The sequence below is a fragment of the Microchirus variegatus genome, assembly GCF_963457635.1.
Source record: "Microchirus variegatus genome assembly, chromosome: 18".
NCBI classification, from domain to species: Eukaryota; Metazoa; Chordata; class Actinopteri; order Pleuronectiformes; family Soleidae; genus Microchirus; species Microchirus variegatus.
In genome coordinates, this window is record NC_139819.1 from 10,614,950 (window position 1) to 10,631,390 (window position 16,441).

Genomic DNA, 16,441 nt, shown 5'->3' on the forward strand with positions numbered 1-16,441 from the left:
TCTATATGGGAGGTGTGAATGATGATGTTTTCGAGAGAAGAGCATAGGAGTTCTCACATTTCTATATTGTTTAATGCTAAGACAGTTGGGTAACCAAACCGATAGAATTAGACTAAGTACGACACAGACGGCTCATTCCGTTTTCAGTTGTACAGATGATACAGATCTATAATTAATGACACTTTAGGTCTAAAAGACATATTCAAAAGGAATATTAATCTAGTCACAACCCCACTTATCTTTTCAGCCCACGACCATACAAGACCTGCCCTTTCACCCATTAGAGGCCCCGTCTCACATTTCTGCCGCCGACCTTGACTGGGACTAACCTATTTTTTCCTGACAGCATCCTTTGAGCGTGTTTAGATAGCATCTATTTGAAAAGATCACTGTGTCTGCTCGCTCTACCGGTTATGTAACGCACGAATGGGGAACTCAAGCCGCCGTTTTCTGTATTTAAACATTTAAAACTATTTTTTTTTTTTTTTGTCCCAAAGGCAATTTAGATTACGATTACATATGCAAAAATGTCCATGCTTTCTCCAAATGTCAGTTGTAATTGTTAGAGTTTTCGATTTTTGCCTCAAGGGCAGCAGAGTAGCCAGAAATCCTTGAAAATGAAAGTCTACATATTGAATGAAACCCATTTAAGGGCAGCTGATGTTTTTAAATGGTGACTCCACAAATAAATGTATTTTCCAGGCATACTTTAAAGCATTTGATTGTTGTTGGAAACCACATACCTCTACTATGGTGATTTTGGCCGCCTTGCACATGGGCTGATTGAAGTTCCTGGCTGTTTTTCTGACAGAAAAGAGCAAGAAAGACACGACATGAGAACAAATGCAGGGTAAGGAAGACACTCATCCTGATAGTCCTTTTCTCACAGCCAGTATAAGCTTTGTAATTTACTACAGGACAATGCTCTCTTGTGGAGAAAGACTTTACTACATCACATTTCCACTATTCCCATACAGTAATTGAAGCATGTGAAGAATGTTGTGTAAATATAAACACGGTCAAAAGAACAGGTCTAAAACCCAGAGGAGGGACGATAAAAACAATTCATTCAAGAGTCACCTGAAAACTATGTTTCCAGCCTTGTCGGCCTTCCATGCCTTGATCAGCGCAAAGTCACTCGTGATGGCCTTTTCCATAATGTAGTGTCTGCCGTTGAATTCCCGCACCTGTGATCAAAAACGACACAGTTTAAGGACTAAGTCAGTCATGTTCTCAAATGTTATGTATACATGCACAATTCGAACCACTTCTAAACACTTAAATACATGTTCGGACTTGTTTTGTGAGTATTAGGGACTTAACATTGAGCAACCGTTAAAAAGATTACTATGTTTTTATAGCGGATGAATATGACGGTAGTTTTCTCAGACTACGAGCCGGCCGAACGGGCTTATAGAGTTAAGCTGTTGTCTCTTTGAAGAGAGCTGGTAGCTGTGCCCGAATTCTTTGGCTCTAGCAAGTTTACTAGCCTCCAAACTGAGCTCTTGCACCGTTATGAGTAAATGGGGTTGTAATTGCTTCCTTTAGAGTCTCTTAGTCTGGCTGAATTCCCCCCCCCCCCCCCCCCCGCATCTTCTCAAATCATTTCAGGATAAAGATTCGCCAAATGGCTCGTATTACTCTGCCCTTCTGGCTATACTTGATCTGAAGAGACAGCCAGCAGAGTGCAAGAGATGATGGGTTACCACAGGACAACACTCTATATAGATCTCACTTGCCTACACTCTGCTCACCTGTGGCGAAAACTAAATAAAATGTTGTCCAGGAGACCTGGACACTCATGACAAACATGAAATGTTTACAACGATCAGTCCTACTGTAAAGTGCTGCTACTCTGCCATTATCTTACAATTTTAAAATAAGTTGTCTTTTCGCTCCTGTATGACAGACAACAGAGCTCTGGAAGGAAATACTGGTCACATGAATCTGTGAAAATAACCCACTTTAATAGAACTTTCCACAATGAGGGAAGACGGCACACTCACCTCTCGCTTCTCACTGGCGATTGCAATTTTTCCATCTTTGTTGTACTTGATAGGAGATCCGCCCTCTTGGATTAGTGTGCCATAGCCAGTAGCGGTGAAGAAGGCTGGAATTCCTGCACCCCCAGCCCTGATCCTCTCTGCAAGAGTGCCCTTCGGTGAAAAGGAAGACTGATTAACAGGCGAGTATTAACAATAAAGTGCAAACCTTTATTTCTGCAGGTGTTATGTTATGTTATGTGGAATTTTACATAAAGCCATGTGTGTTCTGACAAACCTGTGGCGTCAGTTCCACTTCCAACTCCCCTGCCAGATACTGTCGCTCAAACTCTGCATTCTCTCCGACATAGGAGGCGATCATCCTCTTTATCTGCTTGGTCTGGAGCAGCAGGCCCAGGCCAAAGTTATCCACTCTAATGGAAATAGACATACATTATTAGTGACTTTTAGGCAGACGGCACACCGAGACAAGAGCAAGGCTTCATACTGCATGTTATTACTTATTATTACTTAAAAAGACTGTTTTCTTCCCTTTTTCTGCCTTGATCTTTGACCATGAAATTCAACACTCCAAAGTTGTAGCTGGGTCAAATAAAAATGTGTTGTTATCCTGACTAATGGTAGCTTATTCATTAATTCATTAATTGCTTATAAGTGCTTTAATCTATGAAAGCACAGTCGTCCTAATACTTCATAAAAAGACATAGCTGCTCGATACATCAAGTGGGTTTATATATTTATCTATAAAAGCTGAAATTACAAATAATAATAATGTATGCTGTGTGTTGATGTAGAAGCTCATGTTTCACTGCTGCTCCCTCTCTCTCCCAGCTCTTAATAATCAGAGGAAATATGAGCTCTCCACAATGTCGTTGTCCTAAAATGATGATAATCACCAACTATTGATGTAATCCCAGGTCAGGTGACACAATACTGTATCTAGGCCATGTGTGCTAAAATAACCCAAAGCAAACAGAAACATTAGTCACTTCAGTCTATTATAATGTCGACACTTTGTGATGGGATGGATACAAATAGTGTGAATGGTAAATGTGTGTGGACAGATTATGGTGCAGTTCCACACAGAACCAAAAAGTAACTTTTACCATGTCCGTATTATATTTTCCTGTATTATATTGCCATTTGTAGTTAAATAGAGTGGCACATTTTCATACCTATTAAACCAGTTTTTCAAACCTCCTCAAAACTAGACATTTGCTTCAGGCATTCTGCAAAATGTTACAGGAAATGAAAAGTAAACAGCACAGTATTTTGTATTTCTTAAGCTGTTTGATGTGGAAACAGGTCATGTGTCTGATAAACTTCAACACTGAGCAGGGAGGGAAATGGATGCACTAAATCTACCACAGATTTGTCTAAAGAACCATTAAACTCTTCCGAACAATTTTGCCCTGTCGGAAAATGCTTTAAAACCATACAGAGGAGACGTTGTTTTTGAACGGTTACCGTCTTGCCTCACAATGTGTGTCTACAGAGGGAAAACATTTGGGTGGAGGGGTGTAATGACTGTGTAGGGGGGATTTTCAAGCTCAAGTAAACAGTCCATGTACATGTGTCAAAAAAATCAATGTAAAAATCAAAGTCCACAAGAAAAGTCAAATGAATTGTGTTATGGGGCGAAAACAACCCCTGACACACGAAAAATATGAGTCTTAACTTTACTCCGTGTAATATACACTGATGATGATCTGCCAAAACAATAAAATAGGTAACTGTTAAAATGCTGTGACAGAGAAGCCTGTGTCCGACTTCAAAAAGAGCTAATTCTTAACAATCTGTAATAGTACTGGTGTCGACATAAAAAGGTACTCGTAGAGATTCCAGAGCCTGCATCAAGTTTTTTTAGTTACTGAGGTAAGGTTTTAGTTTAGCAGCTCAAGTTTCAGTCTTGCTGTGTAAACAAATGAAGTGAGCTTTATATATTAAAGAAAACTTGGCAACTGAAGGGTTGCCAGAACAATATGCTGAAACTGCCTTGGGTTAAATTGCAGTGAAAAGCTCAAGCGGTCAGTGTACGGTCGATACATGAATTTGTCTCTGGAGTGTACACATGCAGGGCAAGTTGCCAGCCTGTCTGTCATCCAGTTACACATAATGACAACAAACTATTCACAATGTAGAACTTCAGGTACTGATTAACCTGAGCACTGGGTCTTAAGGTGTAGGTGTAGGTAATAGGTGCAGAAACCACTGCACCTCTGTGCAACACAGTATACGGTTAAATGATTCAATCTTCAGAAGTCATGCATATCATTTACTTTGAGATACTTGAAAACATTATGAAGCGCATGGAGGTGAACACAATGTGCCAAAGGGTAAACATGTTCTCCACATTCAAGCACCATGTACATCTTTTATTTGTGCAGAATAACTTATCTGAAAACAAGTATCTAGACATTTTTACAAGCCAACAGTGCCGGTTTGAAGGTGCACGACAAGGTCAACAATACCTCTAAGCACTTAACACCTCGATGTACAAGCGAGACTGATTAAAGAATAGCTCACGACCAGCTGATGCCAAAAAAGCTGATGTTAGGGTGAGTTGAACCTGTATAACTAGTTAAGTAGTGTACAAATAATGAAAATATAAATGTAATTTATTATTATTAAGTTATTATTCTAAACGAGCACAAAACACACACACAGACTTACCCTGCATTGTTGCTTACTGCAGTGAGACCCTTCACACCAATCTTCAGTAAACTGTTGATAAGATTCTCTGGGATGCCACATAATCCAAAGCCTGGGTTAGAACGCAGAGAAAAAAGTGATGCAAAGTGAACAAAAGCAAGCAATTTGGGAGACTGGGCCTTGTTGCTGTATTTTGTGTAAAGTCAACGCAGTTTTCTCTGTGTACAAAGCTACTTCAGGCATTTGAAGATTCGGTTCAAAGTAAACAAAAAGAACTGAGAATTGTTGTTTTCTTGTATTTAATGTGCAGCCCAGAAGATGAGACACAGTGACAGACAATACACAACATCACATCACAAAACTTCAAAGCAACAACAGGCTCAGACTTTGGAAATGACTCTTTCAAAAACTTGGTCGGAAAATACACTAGACAAAATTAAAACTTAGAGGAATTTAAGTTGCAAACATAGACATATAACTTTAATGTTCTATATAATCAATGTAATTTAATGTAATAGTATTCTTCATTTTAATTTTGAAACTAGAAAAGCACTAGGAGAGCGCAGACCTCCGCCAAGTCAGCTTGCCCCCCCCGAAATAGCGATGAAAATAGTGATAGCGTCTACGGATCACGCCCATTGCCCAAACGCCAAAATGTAATCACTTGTTCCTGGTCCCATTGCGGACATTTCCTGAAAATTTCATCCAAATCTGTCTATGACTTTTCAAGTTATGTTGCTAACAGACAGACAAACAAACAAAGGCGAAAACAATAACATCTATGTTAATGATAATTTGTACACAAACATAACATATGATGCAGATTTCCTTTTTTTATTTATTTTAAACCCTACCTACATTTATGCTGTGGAATCAGGAGGATTTCCTCTCCAACAGATCAGACAGGTCAAAGCTGCATTCGCACACCAGGATGTTTCTACGGCATTTCAGGTGCAAGTTTTTATTATTATAATAAAAAGAGAACCAGTGCCAGTTATACTATTATAAAAGTTAGTGTGACCTGTAAAGTTTAGTCAGGATCTCAAAAGATATTACAAAAAAGTAAACCTTGCCAACCTTTACAAATGACACAGGGAACCCAAACTTCAATAACAGAGAAAACCGTAGTAATTAAAATCCTGTGTATATATATATATATATATATATATATATATATATAGTGTTGACATTTCAAATAATGTAATGAGTGGAGCCAATTTCTGCATATCTGTTCTTGCCTGCAGACAGAAGTGTGACACAGTGGAAAAACCGCTTAACAATGTCACATTGAACTTGACTAAAAATATGAGCTGTGGAATTTGAGTGCATGAGTGTGTGTGTGGATCATAATCAACCAGCATGTGTGCCAGAGTCCAAGCTTTCTTTACTAAACAACGGTCATTCTTCGAACATTGCCGGACAGCTTCTTATAATCAGATTTAAAGAATTGCATTTGGTTAAGAATTGTGCTTATGAGGTGTGTATCTAACCAGTGTGTCTTACCTCCCACCAGGATGGTAGATCCATTAGGTATATCTTTTACGGCCTCTGTGGGGTCCGAGTAGAACTGTGAACTTCTCTGGTTGGAGGTAGAAAAGTAGCAACCGCAGGTCTGTAGAATTCACACAACAAGAGGCATGTCAAACTTGGGGAATTCATTTAGTTTTTGTTAAAAGTCAAAGAGTTTTATAAATGATCATGCAAAACGGAATAAACACCAAAAAGAAATCCTGAAAAAGATGCCCGAGGGCTGCTAGAATGAGTAGATTAAATAGATGATCGGGTTTATTCAGATGAAGAATGGAAAGATAAGCAAAACTGCACCGTAAAGCCTACAACAAAGAGAAGAGATTTAGCGTGATCTGAAGCCAAACCAATGAAGTTAGCTGAGGGGTCAAATCTAAACTCTTCTATGTCAACAAAACACAATGGAAATTATAGCATTTTTTTTTTTTTTTACATTCTGTTGTGTTTTACTACAACTTCGATAATTACACTGACTACTTATATATTTTTTAGAATGTGTATTTAAATCTGTAACACAGAGAGCAGAAACATTTTACTCATCTGAGCTCAATGCTGGATATTGCACTTGGCCATGTTATTTTACAATGAATTATATAGCCCTAATGTATATTATACAGTAATTGTAATGTATGTGTTGAACCAGACCATGCAGGAAGAAACTCCAGAATGCTACAATGTTAAGTGCTATTTTTTTCCATTCATCCCCTAATGAACATGCACAAGGTTTAACAAAACCAAACATTTCAATATACACTTCTATATTTGTTCCATACGAGCAAAGTCACGGCGAGACCAGTTCTTATACAACCGCAATAATATCTTGAAGTTTGTTATGACAACATTGGGTGCTCTGTGATGTCAAATGGAAAGTTCTCTTTGTGTATCCAATAACACATGATCCCTTCACCTGATTTTAACCAATCTACAACTGATACACGAGTTATCCATTACTGTCAGCATAACGATATTTATTTGTTTGTTTATTGGTCAGCATGCAGATATTCAGAGACTAGCGGGCCAGGGTGGCCATGCCTTTGTTAAGCTTTTAATACTTCAAAGGGTCCAGCTTTTTATAAGTGCACAATCACTTGTATAAAGTTTTGTTATTCATTATCTCAGAATGAGCCTTTTATATTTATATCAAGAGCTGGGTTAGCTTTATTGAGGCCACCATTTTGGATCTGATGGCAAGGTGAGGGGTATTAAGTTCAAAACACAACTTCACCAATATTGCTAAAATGTACACACACAGTACCTTTAATGTTAACACAATAAACCAGGGGTCTCAAACTCAAATGACCCTGGGGGTCAATGCGTACCTAGTCTGGTCAGGAGGGGATGGGTCAAGTAAAAAAAAAATCAAAATTTTTGAGGAAAAACAACTGTTCAAGAAAAATTTGGGGGATATGGGCTTAAGATGATATCACAACATTCCATCATTATATGGATGGAACAATAAAATGTTTTCATGATGAAAAATTAACCTCTGTGACATGGCGGGCCAGATGAAATTGATTTTGGGGCCAAATGTGAATGTGTATGAACCATACATTTATGTTTTTTGCAGTTTGCAAATGTTAAAGCACATTTGGTGACATAATTAACTCAGACCTGGCAACCCTGGTTATTCTTACTACAACAGGAAACACCTGTGCGTTGCCACCTTACACCGATTCCCACGCCTGTACGTGTTTGAAAAAAAAAGATGCAACTATGTGAATTCAACTACTACACAAGCCTATACATCGTGTCAAACCCATTGCACAAATTTGCACAAATTACCAACCCAAAAGATGGAGGTCAATTACACATATAATTCGAAAGTTAACAATGAGTGAAGGTAATTTAGGCCCACATTTTTAGTGAAAAGTTGAGCAACAACGAATATCAACGCTTAATAACAAGACAACGACCTTTCAATCGTAACCCTGTGTGTTTGTGCAATGTTATCAATCGAACCTCGTTCCCAAAATAGCGTCTAAACAAAACACTGACCTTAGTCAATTGAAGGTGGGCCAAGTTTAATTTGGTTCTGCGTGGACGTGGGAGACTTCTGAGGAGTAAATGTTCCGCTCTGCAAAAAGCACCGAAGGCCGCCATGTTTGCGAGTTAACACACACAAGCACACTGTGGAGGGGGGGTTGATGGTGATGAGCAGAGAGGAGCGGAGTGAAAGCTCCAGACGATAGAAATACCGACGCAGTCACACACAAACAAAAGGTGATGCACACACGGGACAGTCAGCAACACGGCGACATTGGCTGGTGTGTCGATGTGGGCCGGGCTAGCACAGGAAACACAGCGAGAGCAATAGTAAGCTCGGCTAAAGCTAATATAACACATTAACCCCTTCACCTCAACTGCGCGTTTGCAATGTCATTGGCTCGATTTTGAACAATTTAACCTTGTTTTAACGCCAAAAGTTACTGGTGAAATAAGTAATGACGGACAGCGACAGCTCAGTGCGTGCAGTAATAAAACAGAAATGACATCTGGGAGCACGTGAGTAATCCCTCGTTCACGTGACGAATAGTTTTTAGTCATGGCCGACGACTACAGGCGACAAGGGTTGGAGTTGGAGAGAAGGATATTTGAGTTGGACATCAAGTGCTCTAGTCTCAGAGCTGAGAAGCAAGGTAAACACCAGCCGTTAGTGTTTGTTTTTGTGTCGTGGTTAATATTTGCGGCTCGCGCGCGTGCCTAACCCTCCCCTCTAGTATGTTAGCCAACTAGCAGGCTAGCTAACGTTATCCAACCATAGGTTGCAACCATAACAACAGCTGCTGTCTGGCGAAATGTCGCATGTTCACAAATGCTTCTTACTCCAACTGTAAAGTCACATGGTGTCAAATATTAACATAAACCTCTACGTACGTAGCGTATACTCACTGGTTGGTGACTTGGATATACGAGTTAACGAGTTAACTGCTAGCGTTAGTTCGCTAATGTTAGCTAGAATGCTTTGTTGTTGACAAACGTTTTGCTGACCACGAAACATCATTCCGCTTAGTACAATGTGAACCAGAGCTGTCGAAGTAACTGCAATTTCCAGGTCGAATTCCAAATGTTTTCGTTTTATTGTATGTCAACTATACGAGGCGTATGCAGTGTTTAGCAACACGATCAATAATCTACACCAGTACCTTAAATTGTACAACTCGAGGACATTTATTATTTTAATGTCTTGGTAATGTGTTGACGTATGGTGTGTTTTGTGTTTGTTTTTTTCATAGATGATGACTATTTACAGAACGCATCAGCCATACTAGACAAGTTGAAAAGCCATTTCAGACAAGGAGGGGAAAGTAGCAACCTTTCCAAGTTGCTTCAGGATTACACGCAGGTACTCGGTCATATCTAACTTCATTATCTGCTGCATGCTGCAATTTATGATCATTTATCATGCAACTTTTACTATTTTAAATATGGAAAAATTATATGTAGCAGTAAAAATGAACGTCTAAGTAAATAAACAAATGTCAGTTCAGCCACATTCACACAGAAGAATTGAAGAACTGTCTGTCAGCCCCCATCAGTGTACACTGGTAGTATATAAATAAATACATATGTTGCTTTAAAACATTGTCCACTGTCCTATATTTTGACTGGCATTCTGAAACACTTTTGACATTTGACATTAAGTGTTGATCTCCCCACTCTAAATTACTTATGAAATGGCTTGTCATTTTGTCTGGAGATGTATTCATTGTTGTGTTTCTCTTTAATCTTTTAGGTGATCCTAGACATCACATTTTATGAAGAGAACAAACTGGTGGACCAGGAGTTTCCTGAAGACTGTTCACCATTTAAAATTCAGCAACTGCTGCAAGACCTGACTGAGCCAGAAGTGTTGACAGGGAGGCTAGCACCAGCGCAAGAGGTGTGTGTGGTGGTGATGTAACTTTGTCTTGTTCTACTCCGTGTCATCAATAAAGAGCTTCAAAAAATGTGCAGACGCCACTCTTCATATCTGTGGTCTGTGATAGGTGCAGTCCCTGTTGGGCTTGGAGCTGTTGGAATGCCTCTATTGGAGACGTGGAGCTCTGCTGTACATGTACTGTCACACCCTTCATCAACGAAAACAGTGGATCAAGAAAAACAAGGACACATTCCTTAAGGTACACCACTGTGAAAAGATATAATGAGAATCATTAAGTTGTAGTTATAAATACATGAGGTATATGACTGACAATTACGTTGCATTTTAGATTTTTTTGATTGCCATTTGTTGTGTGTGGTTGTCTAATTCCGGCTATATTCAAATCCAGTGTATTCAGGAAGGTGTGCGTTACTTGATGCGGATGCTGCAGGTGAGAAACTCTGTGAAGCTCAACGATGGGGTTGTGCTTCATGACACTGCTACAGCAGGCTTCCTATCTGAAGGTAAAAAATCTAAGTATTTAACATTGAATGCCCAGGTGAATACTAAAGTGTTGATCTCCAATTAATCATGCTCTCTCTATCTTCAACCAGGCATCTTCTCAGACACACACCTGCTGACAATGATGTACATTGGGGAAATGTGTTTCTGGGCAGTCAAGTACGAGGACTGCAGCGCCGACAGTATGGACCGGAAAGAAGATCGCCTTCAGTTTCGGGACATTGGCACTCAAATTCTCAACAAATATGTGCTTGCCTGTGAGGGCCCTCTGCAGGGCCAGGGTTGGAACACAGAGAATGCCAAGGAAATCCTTAGTATTTTACAGTGAAGCTGTTAAAGTTGCCCCCCAGACACAGATCTAATTTCAGTGTTCATTAGTGTGTCAACCCCAAATAAAAATTGAACCCATCAGGTGGGGTGAAATGTTGTGGAAGGTTGAGGGAAGGCACATGGAGTATGTGAAGAAATTAGTCTTTCTATCAGTGTCTACTGGCAACATCATCCAATGCCAAATGGCCCATGGCCAAAGTACGTCAATGAGAAAGTAAAGGAGAGGAGGTGTAAAACTGGCAGGTGCTGCAGAGGAGGCTGTTGAGTAATTATTTGCCCTGTCCTGCTGAAAAAGCAGTTATCATCCTGATTACAGACTGTTGACTGGGGCACTTGCTTTGCTCTAAGAATGTCATTATAAATATATGAATATAAAAAAAAAGTTATTAATGAAATTGACTTTTTTTTTCTTTTATAAAATATTGTTACAAGTTTTAAGATAATCCAGCTGGAAAAGAGACATTGCACAGTAACATTTTATTTATTTTGTTTTGTTTCCATTTTGTTATGCTTTTAATATAATTTACAGATACCTTAAATATGTGTGTATAACCTATACACACACAAGAGGCAAAGTGTTGACAATGTATTCATGACCATTTAAAGTATGTTCAGATTTGTTCATGTACCAGCTTTGTAATGAGCCACTTGTATTCCCATCTATTGCAAGTTCAATTTTTCTGCCTCTTGAGTAACTTTGATAGTATAACTATAAGTAGAGACTGTGTTGTTTGGATGAAAATCAATTTCTGTTTTTTAATGTCCTTGGTGACAATAAACACGTCTGTTGTTTTAAAACGGCAGTTAATTTTGTGAAGCTACAATACACAAAGAAACGACAACTTTGCATTGATGAGTCTAGTGTCTTTCCTATGGCTAGCAGATAAGTCCAGTTTCACATCATGACACTGCATTACCCACAATTCCTCGCTGCTGCCAGCAACAAGGAAGTGAAAACGGAAAACGTTGGATATGTTGTCATCATGTCTTCCTGACGTTGTGTTTTACTGATAGTATTTCCACATTTGAAGTGCTAACAGGGAAAATGCAGCAGCTCAGTGAGTCTGTGGTGATCCGCAGCCTGAAGAGATTCAGAGACAGATATTTCCCGAACCGAAATGAAGTTGTAGGTGACGATGACGTGCCACCCGAAACAGAAGAATCACAGCCAGGACTTTTGGACACTTTACCGGTGAGATTAACGCTCACTACTCACTGTTTAGGCTGGAAAGAAGTACGTATCTTCGACTAATTTAGCCTAGCTGATGCTATAACTCTATGCTATAATAATGTCACATAGAGTGAAACTTCAGGGATTAAACTGTCAGAGAACTTCAAAAGTTTCTTTAGGGTTAGGGTTAGCCCTAATGCTGCCCCATGCTGACACTTTACACTTAAATTTTAGTTTTTTAAGTGTTCTCTAACAATATAGTTGTTGTTATATAGCTAGTATAGCCATATAGCTAGTTGTAATCGCTCTGATTAATCAACACTGCACTTGTTCATAACATTGGCCACCAGCTGATGGCGCTACCATTACAGCACACACGAGTTATATACCAAGATGTAGCGAGGAAGACCGATTAATCGAGCACATTTTTCAATATTACACAATAAATATCGACCAATGATGACCATTTTCTGAAATGTACATTTACAAGTGTTTGTCTCAGAAACATGTTCGATGTTAAAGTGCTCTAAAAGCCCTATTAAAAGATTATTTGAAAAGGTATCTAACCTATCATAGTGCAGACACAAAAGGTTTGTAATGCAATGTTTACTTAGGTAAATGTATAATTTGATATAATAATAAGAATAATAATAAACTGTTTAAAAACACTAGTATATTAACCACATATCTTACATATTCTGAATGTGACATTTTATCCCTCAAAGGTGGACCTACAGTTCCTGATTATGAACTTTCTGTCTCCTGTGGATCTCTGTCGACTGGGAGCCACCTGTCGCTATTGGAGGGCCATGGTTCGAGATCCAGTACTGTGGAGGTACTTCCTGCTCAGGGACATGCCGTACTGGCCCTCTATCGACCATTTGACGATGCCCCGACCGGAGTTGTTGAATATACCAGTGATTGATGAAGATGAGAGCCTGTCTGATACAGAAGAAGCAGACGACACAGGGACAAAGGAGATGAAATTTGACTACATGTCAGAGTGGGTTACCTTTTTCTGTTCCTGTGTCAACATCTAACTGTTTGATTAAAAATATTGATTTCACTGCAGTTTTTTTTGTCTCAACAGATACCTGAAAGGATGCCCGTCCTACAGACAACAGTGGCTTCCTTCACGGGCGGCATACGAGGTCCTGACTTCATTTTTTCAGTCTCTGGTTCCCTCATCTGAACCACGTTATGCCATGTTTGGACCTGGTATGGAGCAACTCGATGTCTCTATAGTCACAAGGCTCATGTATGCACCAGACGTGCTTCCGGTGTCGGGGACGCCGCACAGACAGATAAATGGTGAGATGGTAAACAAACCACTTGAGTGAAGAATTACAAATTATCATGCATGTTGTAGGTTATTTTTCCCACCAGTAGGTGGCACAAATGGCCTATAATCTCCCCAAGAATGTATTTGAACTTCCATCAACATTTTGATCCTAGGTATTGGCTCAGGGATCAGTTATATGTTCAACAACCAACACAGATTTAATATCCTGACTCTGTATTCAACTAATAGGTAAGCATTTTAGTTTACCACGTGACGTGTAGTATTATTATCTTGTGTTCATGATCATTTTACAGTCATTGAACCTTGTTTGTCTGCAGGGCAGATAGGGAAAGAGCCAGACTGCATCAGGAGAGCGTCGATAATAAACTTTTCACCTTCGAAGGAGAAGATGATTCTGGTTACCCCATCTGCAGCCCTGCCCCTCAGGTCCAGCAAGTGTGCCAGGTGGTGGACGGTTTCATCTATGTAGCCAATGCCGAGCCTGGAAAAAGTGAGCAAAACAAATCTGCATTGGCAGCTAACTGCTTTGCTCCTCCTGTGATGAGAATCGTTCAAATGAACATTCATGTATTAAATAGGTGGAGGGATGACAGAGGTGGCTCAGATCCAGGCTGCACTGAGCTCCACCAGGGATTCGAAATCCAGGCCTCTGCTGGTGCTCTCCTGTGTCTCCAGAGAAGAAGTAATTAGCACCATCAGCCTGCAAAATGGTGCGCACAGAAACCGGGCCAGGAATCGAATCCCCAGTGTTGACATGGCAAAAAGACTTGGCTTACCGCAACTGGCTAACCCTTGGATGGTAAGTGTTTGACACGTGACATAACATAAATAATAAGGCCCATGCATGTCTATTTATGCACCGTCATGGTAATCAGTGATGTGCAGTGCAGATTTGTTAACCCATGCTTGTGTTTCTTGTCCGTTTTTAGGTGCAGGACACTGTGGCAGAATCCCTGTCAGGTCTTTTGGATGGTATTTCATGGTTGCTGAGATGTTCTGGAGTTAAACTCTAAAGTTTGCACCCTCGCTGTACTTCTGCTGCTGCTGCCTGCTGCATGAATTACAAGCCGCTCCATCATCCCGACACCATCACACCACAGCATTTCCGACGTAATGTGCACCACATGTGCACTGACTCAGGACTGGAGCAGAGCCTGTGAAATTTATCGAAATGGATGGGCAACAGAAGAAATGGTGTGCAGACAATTTTTAGTCTGGGAGAGCTGACAGAGATTCTGTTCTGAATAATAATAATAATAATTACAAACATTACACAGTGCTGCACAAACAAGGACACGTACAAGAAAGCAGGAATTTTTTGCACCATCATAGTCAGGCACATAAGATGAAATCTATGTAACTGACGCATGAGAGATGCAGATAAAATCATTCTCAAACTGTTTTATAAAGCAAACTAGACAAGGCAATCTAACTTGGAGTAGGATAGAAAATTATAGAAATTGGGAGGTACACATAATCCTCTAATAATCTGGTTTTGATCATTAGTAAGTTCTGTAGAGCAGAGCAAAGATAGAGGGATGCAACAATATCACTTTTTGCTCTCTGATGAGTACGATATCTTAGTCTTGAGTTCTTGCCTATGCTGAGTACTTAATAATCCCATTCCTTCAATAAAATAGGAAATACAATTTTGAGAACATTATGTGTATTTTGCAAAAAACTAAGTATTGGAAGAGTGAGGCCAATTCCTTTATTTTAGCTGTACACTGAAAACATTTGGGTTTGACATCAAAAGATAAAAAATATAAGACGATAAGACATGTATTTCAATGTAATTCAGCTCTTATTTCCAGGTATTTACATCAAGATATGTGAAACAAAGATGTAATGGAACACCACATTTTAGATGTGCGAAGGTATAGAAACATGTCTTTTTTTTAATTGCATACTTAATATTTAAGTTAAATCATTTGCTGTGTGACATGTTTTATCATTAGGACTTTTTTCGTCAGTCATCACTTATTTTAAGATATTTCCTTGAAGATACGTAAAGTTGCAGTAATTTTGTAAATACAAATGTGATTGCACAAGGGCAGCACTGAACCCGATACTGGTATCTTATCGGTACATCCCCAAATGTATATGTAATAATATATTCACCTGGAAAAAAAGTAATATATGTTTGTGCAGTAATATTTTTTTATATATATATTTTATTTTATGCCACAAACAGTGATCCTTTCTTTTAGCTGACTTTTCCCCCCCTCTCTTACACTTTAATTTGCTGTTGATCAATCATTTGTACATTATACAATAAATATATTTTAAATAGTGTTTGATAGAGATGGACTGCATTTATTTTGTGGTTTTCAGTCTTTACCACTCACGTTGTCTTACACACATGTAGCACTTCTTTATCACACGTTTGTGTTAAGAAATGCTGGTGAATGTTTTTAGATGTTTGCTTTTTTGGGGGGTTGTTGTTGTTCAAAAATCGCTCTATTGTATTTTTAGAATGACATATTTTTGTTGGTCACCTACTGAGTGACTTATTGTTAAATTCAGGAAATTGATTTGGGTAAAAAAAAGCATAATACTGTGCAACAGTTAGGTCTAAGTTATGAAATTCTGAGCAGCTGTGTCTCTCAAATCAACACTCCTCTAAAAGCTGTGTTTAAGGTGTGTTTGTCCCACTGAACATTACCAACCGTTTCATATTCAACGACCGTTGTGGCCCGTAACGGCACGTAACATCACATGCATGCATGACAAGATAATGTGCTTCGCTGATGGTCTTTGGTTCTCGTCCCCTAGGTAACGGCAAGTTATTGGCAAAAGTGTGTTTTCACCACAGCCTTTCCATCAGAGACTTCCTTAGTCACGACACTCATTTTCATACAGATTTAGAAAGGACATGATTGGTGCAATTTAGGTGCATTAACCGAGTTAAAGTGTGGCAAAAGCAGACTAGTTCTTACTGTGAATTTTAAAATGCTGCCGTTTGTACATCTGCAAATGTGTGTTCTTCTGTCTCTGCTTACTGTTAACACTAAGTCTAATTCATCTTACAGTTATTTCAATCTTATGTGCCACGTATGCTTATACAGGGGAGC

The 16,441-nt window shown here is 39.2% G+C and overlaps 3 protein-coding genes across 3 annotated transcripts in view; 2 read left to right on the forward strand and 1 right to left on the reverse strand.

The window, feature by feature from the left end:
* The window catches only part of oxct1a (3-oxoacid CoA transferase 1a), a 42,076-nt gene extending 33,639 nt beyond the window's left edge, over positions 1-8,437 (reverse strand). Inside the window, exons 1-7 of the mRNA XM_083905307.1 lie at positions 8,178-8,437; positions 6,159-6,267; positions 4,677-4,767; positions 2,281-2,416; positions 2,007-2,156; positions 1,081-1,187; positions 744-804 (exon numbers count right to left, since the gene is read on the reverse strand). Coding sequence (XP_083761433.1) covers positions 744-804; positions 1,081-1,187; positions 2,007-2,156; positions 2,281-2,416; positions 4,677-4,767; positions 6,159-6,267; positions 8,178-8,282 — 759 coding nt within the window. The 5' untranslated portion in view covers positions 8,283-8,437. The remainder of the gene's footprint in view (positions 1-743; positions 805-1,080; positions 1,188-2,006; positions 2,157-2,280; positions 2,417-4,676; positions 4,768-6,158; positions 6,268-8,177) is intronic.
* Positions 8,438-8,681: 244 nt separating this feature from the next.
* Positions 8,682-11,625, forward strand: rimoc1 (rab7a interacting mon1-ccz1 complex subunit 1). Its single transcript, XM_083905309.1, has 6 exons — positions 8,682-8,818; positions 9,416-9,525; positions 9,916-10,062; positions 10,169-10,300; positions 10,451-10,565; positions 10,656-11,625. Exons 1-6 carry the CDS (start codon positions 8,725-8,727, stop codon positions 10,889-10,891), a joined length of 834 nt encoding a protein of 277 aa, XP_083761435.1. The 5' UTR covers positions 8,682-8,724; the 3' UTR covers positions 10,892-11,625.
* Positions 11,626-11,938: 313 nt separating this feature from the next.
* fbxo4 (F-box protein 4) lies at positions 11,939-15,662 on the forward strand (the record flags this gene model as incomplete). The annotated part of the gene is made up of 7 exons (XM_083905467.1): positions 11,939-12,085; positions 12,790-13,067; positions 13,155-13,375; positions 13,520-13,595; positions 13,685-13,857; positions 13,946-14,166; positions 14,297-15,662. The coding sequence occupies 7 exons, from the start codon at positions 11,939-11,941 to the stop codon at positions 14,378-14,380; spliced, it is 1,200 nt and encodes a 399-aa protein (XP_083761593.1). The 3' UTR covers positions 14,381-15,662.
* Between the last annotated feature and the right edge of the window lie 779 nt (positions 15,663-16,441).

Bases quoted from the DNA above. Each gene is read 5' to 3' on its own strand.
- rimoc1 (XM_083905309.1), top strand. From the start codon at position 8,725: ATGGCCGACGACTACAGGCGACAAGGGTTGGAGTTGGAGAGAAGGATA. The intron at 9,526-9,915 runs GTACTCGGTCAT...TTAATCTTTTAG, and splicing joins TGCTTCAGGATTACACGCAG to GTGATCCTAGACATCACATT. The intron at 10,301-10,450 runs GTACACCACTGT...ATTCAAATCCAG, and splicing joins ACAAGGACACATTCCTTAAG to TGTATTCAGGAAGGTGTGCG.